The sequence below is a fragment of the Heterodontus francisci genome, chromosome 41 (assembly GCF_036365525.1).
Source record: "Heterodontus francisci isolate sHetFra1 chromosome 41, sHetFra1.hap1, whole genome shotgun sequence".
In the NCBI taxonomy this organism is placed as follows: domain Eukaryota; kingdom Metazoa; phylum Chordata; class Chondrichthyes; order Heterodontiformes; family Heterodontidae; genus Heterodontus; species Heterodontus francisci.
Window position 1 is genome coordinate 20,572,114 of NC_090411.1, and position 17,425 is coordinate 20,589,538.

Consider the following 17,425-nt stretch of genomic DNA (forward strand, 5'->3'; position numbering starts at 1 on the left):
AAACCAGCAACTGTCAGTATCTTTGTGACAGGAGGAGTGGATAGCAGGTGGTGGGGGGACAGAAATGAAGCTGTAGATTTAACATTTTTATTCTCTCTCCACAGTTTGTAAACGTTGATGCAGTTACTGCTGGTCTTGAAGTGTCACACTTGTAGTTTCACCTTCACCAGTGTGAGCGACCAGTGAGAACACTTCGGCTGGTTCCCTCAGTTGCAAAGGATAGACATTTGTCAGTGAAGTAAAGCAGCCACTGTGGCTGAAACCCACACATTTCCTTTGACTTGAGTATGCAGCTTCTGAAAGACTGCACTGCCTGACTTATCCTCATAGTGATTGTATTTAGTGCTCACTGCATTTGATACAGATCACTATGTAAAAGTATAATGCCTGCATCCTCCAATGTGGTGAAACATCTTGGGCCAGGGGGAATTTCGTCTCATTTGTGTCCAGTTTCTTAAAATGAAGCCTCTGTTTTGAGTCCCTTTTGCAATAAGTGTGACCGAAGTGTCACTGTTGCGAGTTTTCATAATTTTTCCAGATTTCTCTCCTTTCTTTCATCCTCATGATGCTGCTTCTTGCATGGCTCTGGCTCCACGGTGTTGAAAACCCTGCAGCCTGAAGTCCCATTTATCAAGTGTATGCTAATCATGAATGTTCACAGTTTATCTGACTGGTGGTACACTTGTTGAGCTGGTGTTTTGGAAGGTATCAGTTTCTTGCTGGTTTCTGCAGGAATGCTGAAGGGAAGTTATATGAAGAAGAGTGAGAGGAAGCTCATGTGGGATTATAGACCAGTTGGGCTGAATGGCCTATTTTTGTGCTGTTAATTCCATGCAATTTATGTCTGTTGTCAGCTACAGTGCTGCTGGGTGACTACATGTGGCAATAGTCGCCTCTCCATTAATGGCTGCATTTTCATTTTACCTTTAGACCCAACAGTGACCAGCAAACAAAGAGCAGTGCTGCCTCAGTAATGACTCTGACTAATAGCACACCATCCTCGGGCTCGGGTGGACTCACCCGGCAGAACAGCTGCACGTCCACCATCAAACCACCAACGTCGCTGCCCTCCAACCTCGATGATCTGAAGGTCAGTTGCATTCTCCCTCTGATGTGCTCCAAGGCCTTGCTTGTCTTCCTGCTCTGTCACTCGGTATGTTCTGAGTAACTCATCTTGTACACAGTGTAGAACTGCTCTCCCCTCCATCCCTCCCTCTCTCCCATCCTCAGATTTCTGCCCTTTTTCCTTGAGGTGGTGATTCATACTGGGATGCAATTCTGAGAAAGCCCAGACAGTGAGGCTATTTAACTGTGGGAGGCAGACTATCAGGGCTGATGTTACGTTTTTGAGTATTTTACACTTTCTAACTGGGAATACTGAACTTGGTGCGCACTGAGCTTGTAACTTCCTGGTCTCCCTGACTTTGTATCATGCAAAAATGAATTTGCCCAGCAAGCTATTGAGGAACTTCAGTGACTATCTAATGGCAGCTGTAATCTTCTAATGTGGCTTGAGATGTTAAACTGAGCACCCATGTGCCCAGAGAGTCCTCTCCAGTGTCCTGGCCAATAATTTATCCCTCAGCCAACATCTATAAACAGATTATCTGATCACTTATCAAGTGGCTGTTTGTGGGAGCTTGCTGTGTGTAGTTTGGCTGTTCTGTTTCCCTACATTACAACAGTGATTACGCTTCAAAATGTTCTTCATTAGCTGTAATGTGCTTTGGGATGCCCTGAAGTTGTGAAAGTCATTATATAAATGCAAGTCTTCCTTTCTTGGTGTTAGATCGTTTGCTAATATAGTCTCATTGGCCTAGTGAAAGTTGTAGAGCCAGAGCTGTGCAAATGGACAAAAGCATCTTTTGTACATTTGAATTGCTGCTCTTATGTAACTTGAGAGTGGGGAAGGAAATGGGAGGTGAGCTTGAGAATGTGTTGCCATTTAACTTCATGTGACTGAACCCACTGAAGCTGCTAATTGGGCAGAAAGTTTTGGTGAGACGGTACATTGGTTAACTGGGAGACTATATACCCAAGAGTGATGACACTGTTTACTTGTCACATTACCCTCCCCCCCCCCCCCCCCCCCCCCACCGCCACCCTCATCCCCGTATACCCATCCTGACCTGCTAAGGACCTTTGGGCTATCACAGGACCAGAAGCTAGGGCCATCCCAACAGCAAGAGGAAAATATCTGAGGGTACCTTGTGCTCATATGTACTACATAATTCCGTGTTACAAATTTTACATGGCTATAGGGAAAGAACAGGGGGGTGGGACTAATTGGATAGCTCTATCAAAGAGCCAGCACAAACACGATGGGAAAAATGGCTTCCTCATTTGCTGTATCATTTTAATGTTGAGTAGATACTCATGTTCAGCCTCACTGGTCTGTACAGTAAGTGAACCTAATTATGATCAGCACTTTACTGCACTTCCCAATATCTAGTCCTATAATAGGTGTGATGAGTCGTAATGCTAAAACCCCTTATTATCTGAAATGGATACGGGAATCTAGCACATACCACCACATGCTTCTCCTTGTTGAGAGAAGGCAGACTGAGTACCATTGACAAGCCAAGGCAAATATAAATCAAAAGGCCTTATCACCAGGAAGAGAATGAACAGGCTAATGATTTATGCTGAATTTCAGTTCATTATATAAAGCTCCTCATGACGTGTAAAATAACAAAATGTGCCACACTATCCCTGTTAGTGGGTGAAATGTAACTTTTTCTGGCCGGTACCTCCTGAACCTGACTAGTATCATGAGGCGTTTTCACTTTTCGTGCGTCTCTCCCTTACTAGTCTTCAAACGGTCCCAAGCCGTGTGCTGCTTTGTCCTTTTATTTCCTGCCTAACTTGCTATCGACACTCTGTGTCCTGGATTGGGCAGCTGAGCTGCCAATTTTCCTACCTCCCACCGTCCCAGGTGAGCCTTGCTTGTTTTGTTATTTCACCCCCACTCGGCCAACCCCAGCAAAGGGGTTTCTTTGCTCTTTACTATTTGCTATTTTGAAGTCCTAGGAAAAGAAGGAGGCCATTCAGCCTCTTATCTTATTCCACCATTCAATTAGATTATCTGCATCTCAACTCCATTTACCAGCCTTGGATCCATGTCTCTCGATATCCTCACTTAACAATTATCTATCGATCTCCGTCTTGAAAGCTCCAGTTGTCCCAGCATTAACAGCCTTTTGGGGGAAGCAATTCGATGATTTCTGTGATTTTTTTTTGTGATGAGTGCAGACTATTTGTCTCCAGCAATGTAGATCAGAGGCCTTGGAGAAGAAATTAAAAACATTACAGCCCAAGGGATAATGTAACACAAGGACTGACTAACTGAATTTGATTCCTATTAAGACACTGTCCTCTACAGGCTGTTATCTATTGTTGTAAGGTATTAGGGAGCTATGCACCATGTCTGGCTAAGGCAGTACATACCTCTCTGTGAGGCCTCTGCCTTTGGGCCACCAGCTGTCAGAAAGAAACCTTAAGCAGATTGCTGTCTAATTCCCTTTTACCCCAGCAGATCTCTGCTCACTGCCACTGACGCCAATAACTCCATCCTTGGTGTTTACTTAATGTAAACCCACATTCTGCCTTTTCTTGGCGTCAATTTAATCTAGTCTAATCAAACAGTGACCATTTTTTTTAAAGCAAAGATTCACTTGGAGACTGTAAATTGACAGTGGCGTTTGTGGCATCAACCGTGTTTGTCGCAGTTCACGGAAATGCAGTGGATGGAGTGGAAATCACACTCTGCTAATCAGGTGGAGGTGGGGGAGAGAGAGGGAGTTGTTTTTCCAGATGTAGACTAGTGTATCTAGTGCCAAATGGATTTGAAACATGAGCTATCAGAATGATGTCGAAAATTAATTTTTCACTTATACAATGCAGGAATTACATCAATGGCAGTCTGTTTGTGGAATGAATCATGATGTATTTAACATTTTTCAAATTTGCCCATTGTAAGGTTATATATACTCTTATTAAATTATTTGCCGTACAAAGCAATATTTCTGATATCTCCATATTTTAAATGAGATTTTTTTCTTCATGTTGATCATCTGCTATTGTTAATCTGACAAAATCTTTGCAAGAGTTAGCACCTCTTAAGCAACCCGAGAGGTGTAGTTTCGATGCCGGTCTAACAACCTGTAGGTTGGTTGCCTACCTTAACAGGTTATAAACTGAAATTCAGTATATCTGGTTATTTATTCCAGATTGCTGTTCAAACCCAACAGGTTCGCGAATGTCCTTTGGGAGCGGGAGCTTGCTGTCCCGGCCTCGTCCTGCCTTCACGTTACTCCAATCCCATACTTTGCCTTACCAACAGAAAACCAGTCGGCTCACCTTTCCTGTGCAGCTGGGGATGGGCAAGAAAGGCAGTCTTGTCCCATCAGCCATGTTTTAAAATTGCCTTTACCCCAAACCTTTATTGCTGGATATTGTGATTCTGCTTCTGCACGTCCTTGCCACTTCTTCCAACAGTAATTTATCTAACCTCATGTCAATGTTAATAACCAGGTGTTGAAGCAGCTTTGAAGTAAACATTTTGTTCCATTTGGCATCAATAATTCAAAACTGATTGCAATTCGATATATATCCACAGGCACTGTTATTTTGTTGAGGCCATGTCAATCTTTCCCAGATGTTTAGATAGAAATTTCTAAAATGGATGGGGTTTTTGTTTTCCTTTCTGTCAAGGGTTCTGACTCTTGCTAAGTTCCCCAGGACTCTGCAGCCCACCGGTACTTCATTGCCAGGGCCATTCTTCATATACAAGATGTTGGGAGGCTGTTTGGATACAGGAGGTCTCATCGTCTTGAGCCTAGCCAGTAATTCTCGTCCATCCCACCAAGGTGGATATCACAGAGGAGCACGTTCTGACAGCTTTGAACGCTCTATCCAGCAGGGTTATTGGATACTGACTGAGGTGCCCTGGCTGAGTTGGCTGCTGGGGGAATTGAGATCAGTTGTACCCCAGTTGCTGCACTAGCTGAAACCAACACAGCTGCAGGATTTCAACCAGGGATCTTCCTACACTGTATCTGTCCGTATCAGTGGGCCCACTAGTGAAGTCACTGAAAACAGATTTTTATTTTGATTCAGTGGAACTGTATACAGTGGAAGCAGATTCAATAGTAATTTTCAAAAGGGAATTGGATAAATACTTGAAGGGGAAAAAATTGCAGGATTATGGAGAAACAGGAAATGGGGTTATTGAATAGCTTTTTCAGAGAGCTGACACAGGCACTATGGACTGCATGGCTGTATGTTTGACAAAAACACGTTCTGTTTCTGTCTGCAGGTGGCTGAACTGAAGCAGGAGCTAAAGCTGCGAGCCTTGCCTGTGTCGGGAACTAAAACCGATCTCATTGAGCGGCTGAAGAACTATCAGGAGCAGAACAAAGGAGGCGGAACTCCTTCAACTATGAGCAAGGCTGGCTCTGCCACTTTGAAACCCACTGAGGTGATGGTTTCCTTCCCATCTGCCCTCCTGAGCAGCACCCCAGCAGTGGTCACCAGTGTCACTTCTGGGGATGCAATGGTCACCACAGTGACTGGCAGCTCCGCAGTGAAGTTGAGCAGCACCAGTTCCACCCCTCCGGTGTCACCCGCCCCCCTCCGACCGCTCAGTGCACAGCATGGAAGAGAGCATGACTCCGGAGGCATTCACCGAGTCACTCCAATCTTCACCCAGGCGGGTTGTTGGCAAAGAAGAGCCCAGCTGTATCAATGGCATGACTGGCATCGCCACACTAGTGTCCAATGGCATCCGAGGCAATAACCAAGAGTCGAGCAAGGACACACAAGCCACAACGAAGGATCTGATGCTGCAGGAAAAAGACAAGCAAATCGAGGAGCTGACCAGGATGTTGAGACAGAAGCAACAGCTGGTCGAAGCCCTCCGGCTGCAACTGTATCAGGAAAAGAGGATCCAACTGCAGCAGCCAGCAGCCGGCGTTTCCTTGCCTGTACAGAACAGCCAGAAAATCATCCCCATCACCATTAAACAGGAAAGCCCACTTTCCAGCTGCCCGCTTTCCGCGCAGTCCACACACTCTGGTTCCAATAAGTCCATCTCGCTCCTCAACCACATCAAGCCCCCAAAGAGCAGCCCAAACCTTGCCGATGCCCTCGGGTCGAACTTGGTGCCAATGAAGGCCTTGGTGGTAAAGCAAGAAACCTGTGCAGGCCCCTGCGAGCAGCCCACGATGGTGCCAGCTGTTCTGAGCCCAACGCAGACAAATCAGGTGACCACGGGAGCACCAAGGACAATCTCACAGAACCAAGCTCCCAATCTGCTGGCTAACGGAGTGGGGACTCACATCCTCCTCACAGTGACTCCACAAAGCAACAACGTGCAACGTGTCTCCCCCACTGTGACCACTGCCAAGGGTCAACCGGCAATACAGGTACGCAATTAATGGAGCTGTTTCAATTTCAAGGGGCAGTTACTACATCATTCCCCTTCTTCCCCACCCCCCCCCCTCCCCCCCCCCCCCCCCCCCCCCCCCAAAACCACACTCCCAGAATTATATAGAATAATATAGAACACAGCACAGTCTTTTGGCTCATCAGGTCCACACTAGCTTCCTCCCAGCTCTCTATCTTACCCTAACAGCATAATGCGGTATGTGCTGAGAGGACTTGACAGGGTAGATGCCGAGAGGCTGTTTTCCCTGCTTGGAGAGTCTATAACTAGGGTTACGTTCTCAGGATAAGTCTGCCATTTAGGACTGAAGTGAGGAGAAACTTCTTCACTCAGAGCTGTACATCTTTGAAATTCTCAATCATTGACTATATTCAAGTCAGTGATAGAGTTTTGGACACTAAGAACAGAGAGGAATATGGGGGTAGGTCGGAGAAGTGGAGGTGAGGTGGGTGATCAGCCATGATCTTATTGAATGGAGAAGCAGGCTCAGGAACTGGTTGGGTGGGGGCCATATGGCCTACCCTTGATACTATCATGTTTATATAACATAGCTCACTCCAGTGTGGAGGAGGTTAATCTTGTCCTTCCCTGATGTCTTTTTTTTAAGACATGATGTTGTGAGAAACCGAATAGGATGATGCTGGGAATTTGGCACCAATGTACAGCAGGTCACTGAGTAGCAGTAGAGAAAAGAATTTCGGTGAACCACTGTTCACAAAATGTTAGCCCTTTGGTTTTCTCACTGACTAGCTGTGTGTTCCCGTTATTTTCTTTTTACCCCGCTGGAGTGTAAAGTTCACAACAGGAGTCATCTCTGGGCTAGAGTTGATGAGCAGCTCAGGCTATGTTTTTGTGGTTAATGATGCTCCTTGAGGGGCATCACAACCTCATAACACATCTGGCTTTTATTGAGGTATTGGCTCATGCTGAGGGTATGATTAAATGGCTGATGCTTGCCCTCTACTGTCTCCCAATTGGCTGTTCTTGGGTGAACCTCAACGATGAGTTAACTATGGAGGATGTCACTGTTGAGCATAGTCATCGTCTTACTGGCATCCACACAGGGATGGACTTCCCAGTTTGGGGGGGGGGGGGGGGGGCGGGGGGTGCGTGTGGTCACTGGATGAGAGGGAGCCCCAGCTGAGTTTTCCTCTGCTTCCTGAGGCAAGTTGTAGCAATCTGGCTGCTGTCCTGGTCAGACCAACTGCTGACCCAGGACTTTGTGCTGTGTAGACTTGGTGCCTTTATCACCGTGGCCATTTAGTAAGCTGTCTGCTTCAGATCCCTCAAGTGCTCAGTCAATGCCTGTTTACAGGTCTTTGTGCAATAAGTAGCTGCCCATCATTTAACTGTAAGATGAGAATAGTTCTAGATTTGCTTCAAACTGTTACTGGAAATCTGGGTGCAACTTCATTTGAGGTCTTGAAAATTACAAAGAGGTTCAATAGGGTAGATGTGGAGAAGAGGTTTCCACTTGTGGGGGACACCAGAACTAGGGGCTATCAATACAAGATACTCAGTAATAAACCACCAACAAAGATATTAGAAAAAACATCCTTATCCAGAGAGAGGTTAGAATGTGGAACTTGCTACCTGGTTGGAGTTGTTGAGGGCGAATAGTATACGATGTCTTTGAGGGAAAACTAGATACGTACATGAGGGAGAAAGGAATAGAAGCATATGCAGATGGGGTGAGATGAAGTAAGGTGGAAGGAGGCACATGTGGAACATAAGCGCTGGCACAGACCTGTTGTGCTGAATGGCCTGTTTGTGCTGTAAATTCCATGTTAGGGTGCAGTTCTCTGCCAGCCCATGTATGTTACAACAGTAAGGCTCACTGCCAACAGAGGGAGCTAGCTGCTTGCTAGTGCTATTCCGGCATTGCAGCCACATTCTCTATCCCTTCAGAAATCAGTTTGTTTTTGTATCGAGCAAATTACACCCTTGGGGAGAGTTTCAGGAAGTTTTCCTTTTGTGATCCGATGAGAATTGTTTTGTTGAATGGATTGTTCAGGAAAGCAGCCATTTTCTTAGGTCTCAGATTTGTACAGGTTTGAAGAGCTGAACCTGAAGTGGGTGCAATTATTTCAGTTGCGTTTCCAAATGCCTTAAACTGTGATGCGCCTTGTGTCAGTTTAATGTGAAGAATATAATGAGTGGTTTTTAAAAAAAAAAATCCTGCTGTAATCAAAGTCCTGTTGAATCAGGCACATTGTATGGCTGTACTGATGAACTGACTCTGTATGCAACATAGGATATTTCACCTGCATATGTATAGAATTAGCATTTTCCTGTGTGCATGTTAAAATGAAGAGCACACCAATATTCAATATTGTACAGTTAGTGTTTTGGGCTCAGGTACAGTAATTGAGGATATGGGGCTCAGGTACAGTATTGGAGTATATTGGGGCCTGTATACATTATATGAAGTATATAATGTCTGAAGTATTCGGAATAAAATAAATGAGTTAATAAATGCGCAAATAGAGATGAATGGGTATGATTCAGTGGCGATTACTGCGACGTGGTTGCAGGGAAACCAGGTTTGAGAATTGAATATCCAAGGGTACTCAGTATTTCGGGAGAATAGGCAGGAAGTAAAAGGAGGTGGTATGACTTTGTTAGTAAAGGAAGAGATCAGTGCTGTAGTGAGAAATGATATAGGCACTGGAGATCAAGATGTAGAATCAGTCTGGGTAGAAATAAGAAAGAGCTAGGGAAAGAAGTCCTTGGGAGTAATCTATAGGTTCCCAAACAGTAGTTCTGCAGTGGGGAACAGTATAAACCAGGAAATACTGGGGGCTTGTAAGAAAGGTACGTCAATAAACATGGATGATTTTAATATGCATGCAGACTGGATTAATCAAATTGGCAAGGGTAGCCTCGAGGGAGAGTTCATTGAATGTATTAGAGATTATTTTTTGGAGCAATATGTTGTGGAACCAACCAGGGAGCAGGCTATTCTAAATTTGGTATTGTGTAATGAGGTGGGATTAATTAATCTCATAGTTAAGGATCCCCTAGGGAAGAATGATCATAGCATGCTAGAATTTCAAATTCAGTTTGAGGGTGAGAAACTGGAGTCCCACACTAGGGTTCTGGAGTTAAACAAAGATAATTACATAGGCATGAGGACAGATTTGGTCCTAATGGACTAGGCAGGAAGACTAAAAGGTAGGACAGTTGATGAGCAGTGGCAGATGTTTAAGGAGATATTCAATTCCTCCCAACTAAAATATATTCCAGAGAGGAAGAAAGAAAGATTCTAAGAGGGGAAAAAACATCCATGGCTAAGCAAGGAAGTGAAGGATAACATAAAGACAAGAACTAAAGCACGCTATATTGCAAAGGTTAGTGGCAGGCTGGAAGATTGGGAAATGTTTAAAGATCAACAAAGGGTTACTAAAAAAGTAATAAGAGCAAAGATAAATTATGAAAGAAAACTAGCGCACAATATAAAAATGGATAGCAAAAGCTTCTAGAAGTATATAAAAGGGAAGAGAGTAGCTAAAGTGAATGTTGATCCTTTGGAGGATGACACTGGGGAGTTAATAGCGGGGAACACAGAAATGGCGGAGACACTAAATCAGTATTTTGCCTCAGTTTTCATGGTGGAGGACACTAGTACCATCCCAATGGTAACAAGTAATGCAGAGGTTATAGAAAGGAAGGAGCTTAGAACAATCATCACTAGGGAAAAAGTACTGAGCAAATTATTGACATTGAAGGCAGACAAGTCCCCAGGGCCTGATGGCTTGCATCCTAGGGTCTTAAAGGAAGTGGCAGCGGAGATAGTGGATCCAATGGTTATAATATTCCAAAATTCCCTGGATGCGGGAAAGGTTCCAGTGGATTGGAAAAATGCTTATATAACGTCCTTATTCAAAAAGGGAGGGAGGCAGAAAGTGGGAAACTATAGACCAGTTAGTTTAGCATCTGTGATTTGGAAATTGTTAGAATCCATTATTAAGGAAGTAATGACAGGACATTTAGAAAGTCAAAACTCAATCCATCAGAATCAAAATGGTTTTATGAAGGGTAAATCGTGTTTGGCTAATTTGCTAGAGTTCTTTGAAGCTGTAACAAGTAAAGTGGATAATGGGGATCCTGTAGATGTAGTATATCTGAACTTCCAGAAGGCATTTGATAAGGTGCTACACAAAAGGTTAATACACGAGGTAAGATCACATGGGGTTAGGGGTAATTTATTAGCTTGGATAGAGGATTGGCTAACCAACAGAAAACAGAGTTGTGATAAATAGTTTTTTTTCTGGTTGGCAAGATGTAACTACTGGGGTGCCACAGGGTTAGGTCCTCGGGCCCCAACTATTTACAATCTACATTAATGACGTGGATGCAGGGATAGAAGGTACTATAACCAAATTTGCAGATGACACTAAAATAGGTGGGATAGTAAGTTGCAATGATGAAATAAGAAATTTACAAATAGATATGAATAGGTTAGGTGAATGGGCCAAAGTTTGGCAGATGGAGTTTAACGTGGCTAAGTGTGAGGTTATCCATTTTGGTTGGAAGAAAGAAAGGCAAATTATTATCTAAATGGAGTGAAACTTCAGAGTGCTTTGATGCAGAGGGATCTGGGTGTCCTCATGCATGAATTGCAGAAAACTGGTATGCAGGTAGAGCATGTAATGAGGAAGGCAAATGGAATTTTGGCATTTATTGCTAAAGTATAAAAGTAGGAAGTGTTGCTACAACTGTATAAGGCATTGGTGAGACCACACCTGGAGTATTGCATACAGTTTTGATCCCCTTACTTGAGGGATGTAGTTGCATTGGAGGTGGTTCAGAGGAGGTTCACTAGATTGATTCCAGAGATGGGGGGGCTTGTCTTATGAAGAGAGATTGAGCAGTTTAGGCCTTTACTCTCTGGAGTTTAGAAGAATGAGAGGAGATCTAATTGAAGTATATAAGATGATTAAGGGGATTGACAAAGTAGACATAGGATGTTTCCTCTTGGGCAATCTGGAACGAGAGGTCATCGTTTTAGGATAAGGGGTAGCAGATTTAAAACAGAGATGAGGAGAAATTACTCCTCTCAAAGGGTCATGAGTCTGTGGAATTCACTACCCTGGAATGCGGTGGATGCCGGGACATTGAGTAAATTTAAGGATGAGATAGACAGATTTTTAATTAGTAATGGGTTGAAGGGTTATGGAGAATGGGCAGGAAAGTGGAGTTGAGGCCGAGATGAGATCAGCCACGATCATATTGAATGGTGGAGCAGGCTAGAGGGGCTGAATTGCCTACTCCTGCTCCTAGCTCTTATGTATATGGTACCTGTGTACGATACATGTTTCCTACTGCTTTCCTTCAAATAGTACCATGACATTTAAACAGGCGGGTGAAGCCCCTGTTAAAGTACGTTTCAGATGCTGCCATCTCTGACTAGGTAACATCACCTCAGGACTGCACTGGGGTGTCAGCCTAACTGATGTGTCAGAGTGGAGGGTGGGAGTGCTAAAAATGATGCCAAACTGACAGCTGGTGGCAAGAGACTGAGATTTCAAAGTTTGGAGTCTGGAACCTGCTGAACGACTGTCCCTTCCCAGAAAAATGGTGTTGCTTCATCCAGACCTGATTACCTGTTTGACACAACTCTGTTGTCCCATTCTTTCACCACCTCCTCCTCACTTTCAGGTAATGCCGTCTCCTCCCTCCCAGGGGCAGGCACAGCAACCAATGCTGGACACACAGTCAAAGCAGCAGCCACCGGCAGGACTGATGAAGCAGGCAGTAAAAAAGGTATCTTCTTTGTCTTTGTGATCTGGAGCAGAGCCCCTCCTTGACTGTCGGTGGGTGGGGAATGGACTGGGCAGCAAAGTGGGTTCAAATAAAGTCCTGCAATCCTCCTTTGTCCTGAATGTCCATGATGGGGCAGATTGTGTGGAAAGGAATAGGCCCAATGGACTGGCTTATTGACTTTGGACGCTGTACATTATTACACAGTGTTTAGACATTTGACAAATATAAACTGTGGGAAGCTGCATTTGTTAAAAGTACTTCTTGTTTAGCCTCTTTGTGGCTGTAGCAGACAGTTTCAGCAGGCAGTATTTAAATCCTTGCTGTGGTTTTTTTAAATGCAGGAACAGAAGTTGGGTCTGCAGCTGGTTACTGGGACATCTGGTGCCGTGCTCTCGTACTCATTTACACCCTCAAATGTGCAGCCAAGCTTCACAAACAATGTAACTGAGAGCTCGCTAAAAGCCAAGGTGAATGGTATGAATAACGGGCCAAGCTCCAAACACAAGGTGAGTTAGTTCATCATTTCAGACATTTCATAAATAGTGACCTGAAGCAAATACTCCCTACCGTCTTAATGGGGAGCAATGTGAGGAGTAAGGGATGGTCTTTTCTCCCCTCACCCTAATTGTTCCCCTTCTCCCTGAAGATACTGCATCATCCTCATTCTGTAACACTGACCACCCTCCCCCTAGGGTTGCCAACTCTCCAGGTTTGATCTGGAGTCTCCAGGAATTGAAGATGAATTTCCAGGACATAGCTGTGGGCGACAATCCAGTATTTAACAAAAAAAAAAATCTTTTAACAGTTTCATTTATATGTAAAAATATTGGTGATAGAATCATAGAAAGTTTAAGGCACCGAAAGAGGCCACTTGGCCTATTGTGTCTGTGCCAGATAAGGAACAAAAGCTGTTTGACTGACAATATTAATTGAAACAAAAGCAAAATACTGTGGATGCTGGAAATCTGAAATAAAACAGGTTCCCAAAGTTTACAGGGTGGCAGGATATAAAGGAATGAAAACAGAAAATGCTGGAAATACTCAGCAGGTCGGTCAGCATCTGTGGAGAGAGAAACAGAGTTAATGTTCCAGGTCTGTGACCTTTCATCTTAACAGTTCTGAATTGTTAACTCTGTTTCTCTCTCTACCGGTGCTGCCCGACCTGCTGAGTATTTCCAGTATTTTCTGCTTATTAAGTCAACATTAATTGAACTGGGTAATAGCCTGTTCCCTTTCCTGTTGGCTGTGTGAAGGCAGTGCTCCCAGAGGATAAACCAGTGGTGGGGCAGTTTGAGGTGAAGTTCATGTGGTGAAATCACGAGGGCTACACCCAACTAGAGGTGGCAACTCTGTTCCCTTACCGCCACCTCCTTCCCTCTCTATTTTTATGATGAAACATGGTTGAACCTGCTCCATCAATGTTGCTATGACCAGGTGAGGAAGGGGTCTAGGGCTCCCCTCTCAACCTTTTTCTGGTTTGGCCATAACAGGGTTTAACTTTTAAGTGTTTTTTTTAGCTTCCCCCTCAGTGAGTCCTTGCTCACTTCTCTCTAATTGTAGTTGCAAAGAAATCAACCAGACCGATTTTCTCAGATTTTAAACAAGAAAGGTGCAAGTTTATTATCCTTAAAACTCTAACTCAGTTAATACTACGCAACACAACCACACTAGCATGCATACATGATAAACACACACGTAAATAGAGACAGAGGAGGAGAAAGAATTAAAGGCGAAAGGTTTGAAGTAATAAATGGAGTTCAGTTACTGGTTTTTTGGTCAGATGTAAAGTCTTTGACTGAAGTTAAGTCTTGCTGTTCTCGTTGGGGCCCAGTACACACTTTCAAACTTGTTTCACGGGTTTTCTGTCTTGAGACTCAAGTTACTTCAGTGGGTCCCTGGAACTTTGCGTGAGAGAGGGAGTGCTCTCTTCTTGAAGTTCAATTGCAGTCTCTTCCAAAAACTGTTCTGTGAGCACAAATCAATTAACTCCAGGTTGGCCAGCAAGTTAGTCATGTCACTAGCCCCCTGCTTGAAACAGTGCCTCCTGCGAGGTTTGTGGATTCCTCCAAGCTTACCAGACACACTCAGTCGTGGGGAGGTGGAATGGAATGCTGGCTCTTCTACAGTCAATGACACTCATGTCTTTTGATCGTCACTATTGAAAAAACCCATCTGGTTAATTGGATCAAGGAGTGCTCCTATTGTCTCTCCATGCAACTGTCTTTTAGAATGCAAATGCGCAATCATGTTTTCAGCCACTGTCCTGTGGTCTTTTTAAACAAGTTATGTTTAATATCCTGCCCCTACCCACTTTAGACACCCCCCCCCACTTCCCTTCCTTCTGTTTAGGAAATGGTTAAAATTGTTTCCTATGTCCATGAGTGGGATGAATTTGTACTGTCACATAATTAAACTACAGAAAAGTCCAAACCTATAGGGAACCATGGGGGGATTTCAACTACCCCCCAAATTAATTGGCCAGTAAAGGGGGGAAAGGGATTGGAGTTCTTAAAATAAGTACAGGTCTCCTTTCTAACCCAGTAAGTAAGATGCCCATGAAATGACGATTTGCTACTGCATCTGGCAATGGGGAATGAACCAGAGCAGACAAAAGTGGGGGAATGTCTAGGCAATAGTGACTGTAATAGGATAATAATTGAGAAAGGACATAAGCGTGACAAAGTCCCGGATTGGAGAGAAGCTATTTTTGAGAGGCTGAGAATAGAACTTGGAAAATAAAGGAAAATATTGGCAAACAATGATGTAGGCACACCAACAGGAAACATTTAAAATGGTGTTCAACAGAGCCCAGGAAAATTATATTCTGCTAAAAAGCAAGAACAAAATAATCGCAAAGGCACAAGAGAAAAATTGAGGGTAAGGAAAGGGACATGCACTAAGCACATGAACAAGCCAAAGATTGACAATGAAGAATGTGAAGAGACTGAGGAAGTTTATAAAAAAAAAAAAAATTCGGGAGGCAAAGAGGAATTAAAAATTTAAATTACCAAGGAAAGTAAAACAAAGCAGTAAAATATTCTACAGTCATATCAACAAAAGAAAGGGTGTGTGAATAGAGCCAGTCAGTCAGGATAAAATTACAGGCTGCTGTAACAAAATGGCAGAATTATTGAATAATTATGTTTTCAGTATTTATTAGAGATGGGGCAGGTTGGCACAACATCAGATGATATAAATGATATCAGATTTAAAATAAAAAGATAAATATTAAATAATCCAAGGCAGGATAAAACCACTGATCTGAACGGAGTGCATCCACACATTCTAAAAGAATCTAGGGGAGAGATAGATGCACTTTTGCACATGTTTAAAAAAGGTATTGTGACAGGACTGGCAGATAGCTAACATTATGCCTACATTTAAAAAGTGAGTTTGACCATGTGCAGGGAGTTACAGACCAGTCAGCTCACCATCAGTGGTAGGAAAAATAATGGAAACCCTGCTAAAGGAGAGAATAGAACAACATCTAGAAACCAAATATATATAATAAATAGCATGGATTTCAAAACGGTTACTTGAACAACCGCGTTGAATTCTTTGAAGAGATAGACAGTACATGTAATCTGTCTAGATTTCCAAAAGGCCTGTGATAAGGTACCACATTAATGTAGTAATGAATAAGGTCAAAGAATGCAGAGTCAGATGACAATTATAATGGATAACTAGCTGGCTGAAAGACAGAAAGCAGCCAGTAAGGGTAGCTAGTCAGTGACAGAAGCTAGGAAGTGGGGCCCCACAAGGATCAGGTGGGGACAAATGCCAAGCCATGGCCCTATGCATGGTGCATCAACCATGCTTAATTGTAGAATGGACAAGTGGTTCATTTTCACTCTGTTCAGAGACCGGTGTTCTCAATACCTCCAGGATTTGTGTAGAATTTCAGCAAATCATGCCACATACAGTAAATGTAGAAACACGTGGCATTTGGTCTAAGCACTTGCTCTGACCACTGAGTAATGGGACCCAGTGATTGCCTGTGTGCTGCATTTGTCCATGCTTTTGGGAAGTTGCCAATTGGGAGCAGATTAGAGAGCGCCTTCCCTCTTTCATGGTTGGATTGAGAGGGGCCCCAGAAGCAGTTGGAGGTGATGAGGTGTACCTGAAAAGGGAAGGAAATAGAAAATTCTTTCCTTTAAGTTCTCAGGCATTCCCCTCACATCAGAAGGGTAAGGGAGTCAGGCCAAGTTTTCTTAAACTCTCGGTCAGTTTTCCCCCTCCTTGGGGTGAAGTAACTTAACATAATACCTCACATCAGCTCCCAGGTCTTTCTGAATCCCACCCTGAAACAGGGAAGGTGGCTGCTGATCTGTGCTTTCATAACTTCCCCAGAGAGCCAGGACCAAACCAGCCAGCACAGTCAGCAGTGGGCACATCGCTGAGCCTAATGACAGTCGGCAGGCGGCCTGGCTGAGAACTGAGTTAATGACGCTCAGTGAGTGGCTTCTGCTGAAGATCTTGACCGTGGCCTTCTGCTTGGGACCCTTAACATTTCAGTTCCTTTGGCTGGTGAGTCTACTCTTTTCATTCATAGTTTGCACCCAGTGATCACTCTGCTGTTTTACTGTTCTCAGGACAACTCCAGAAGCCAACAGATGGACGATTTGTTCGACATCCTCATTGAAAGTGGAGGTAAGCTAATGGTGGCAATTTTTTTTTTTTGGCTGCATTTAAATCATTTGTGTGAGACTGTCCAAGAATGTTTTCCCTTGTGAGCCCACATAATTGTGTCATGGAGCCTCTGGTGGTGGTGGGGGAGGGGCACATATATCATAGTAAAGTCAGCGACTGCCACCGCATCCACTCCCAGTGGTTGAGCTGGGCTGGAATGCTAATTTTGGATCCATGCTCCGAAGCTGTGGAATTCCCTCCTGAAACATTTCCATCTCTCTACTGCTCTCCGCCTTTAAGACACTCCTTGAAACCTGCCTCTTTGAACAGGCTGTTGGCCACCTGTCCTAATATATCTTTGTGTCGCTCAGTGTCAAATTTTGTCTGCTAACATTCCTGTGAAGTGCCTTGGGATGCTTTTACTATGTTAAAGGTGTTGGGTAAATGCAAGTTGTTGCTGCTTATGTACGCCACTCTGCAGGATTGATGAACCCAGTTAGTTTCCGCATATCTCCAGTTGCTGAAGTAACTTTACACCGATGCAGTTCTTTCCAAGCTTCCAGTCCCACAACCAGTGCAACACGC

At 43.9% G+C, this 17,425-nt stretch overlaps 1 protein-coding gene across 1 annotated transcript in view; it reads left to right on the top strand.

Moving 5' to 3' along the window:
• Window positions 1-17,425, top strand: part of LOC137353321 (myocardin-related transcription factor A-like) — a 179,388-nt gene that overhangs the window by 149,706 nt on the left and 12,257 nt on the right. The window contains 6 exon segments of the mRNA XM_068019461.1: window positions 931-1,090; window positions 5,318-5,629; window positions 5,631-6,425; window positions 12,107-12,211; window positions 12,553-12,717; window positions 16,804-16,861. Coding sequence (XP_067875562.1) covers window positions 931-1,090; window positions 5,318-5,629; window positions 5,631-6,425; window positions 12,107-12,211; window positions 12,553-12,717; window positions 16,804-16,861 — 1,595 coding nt within the window.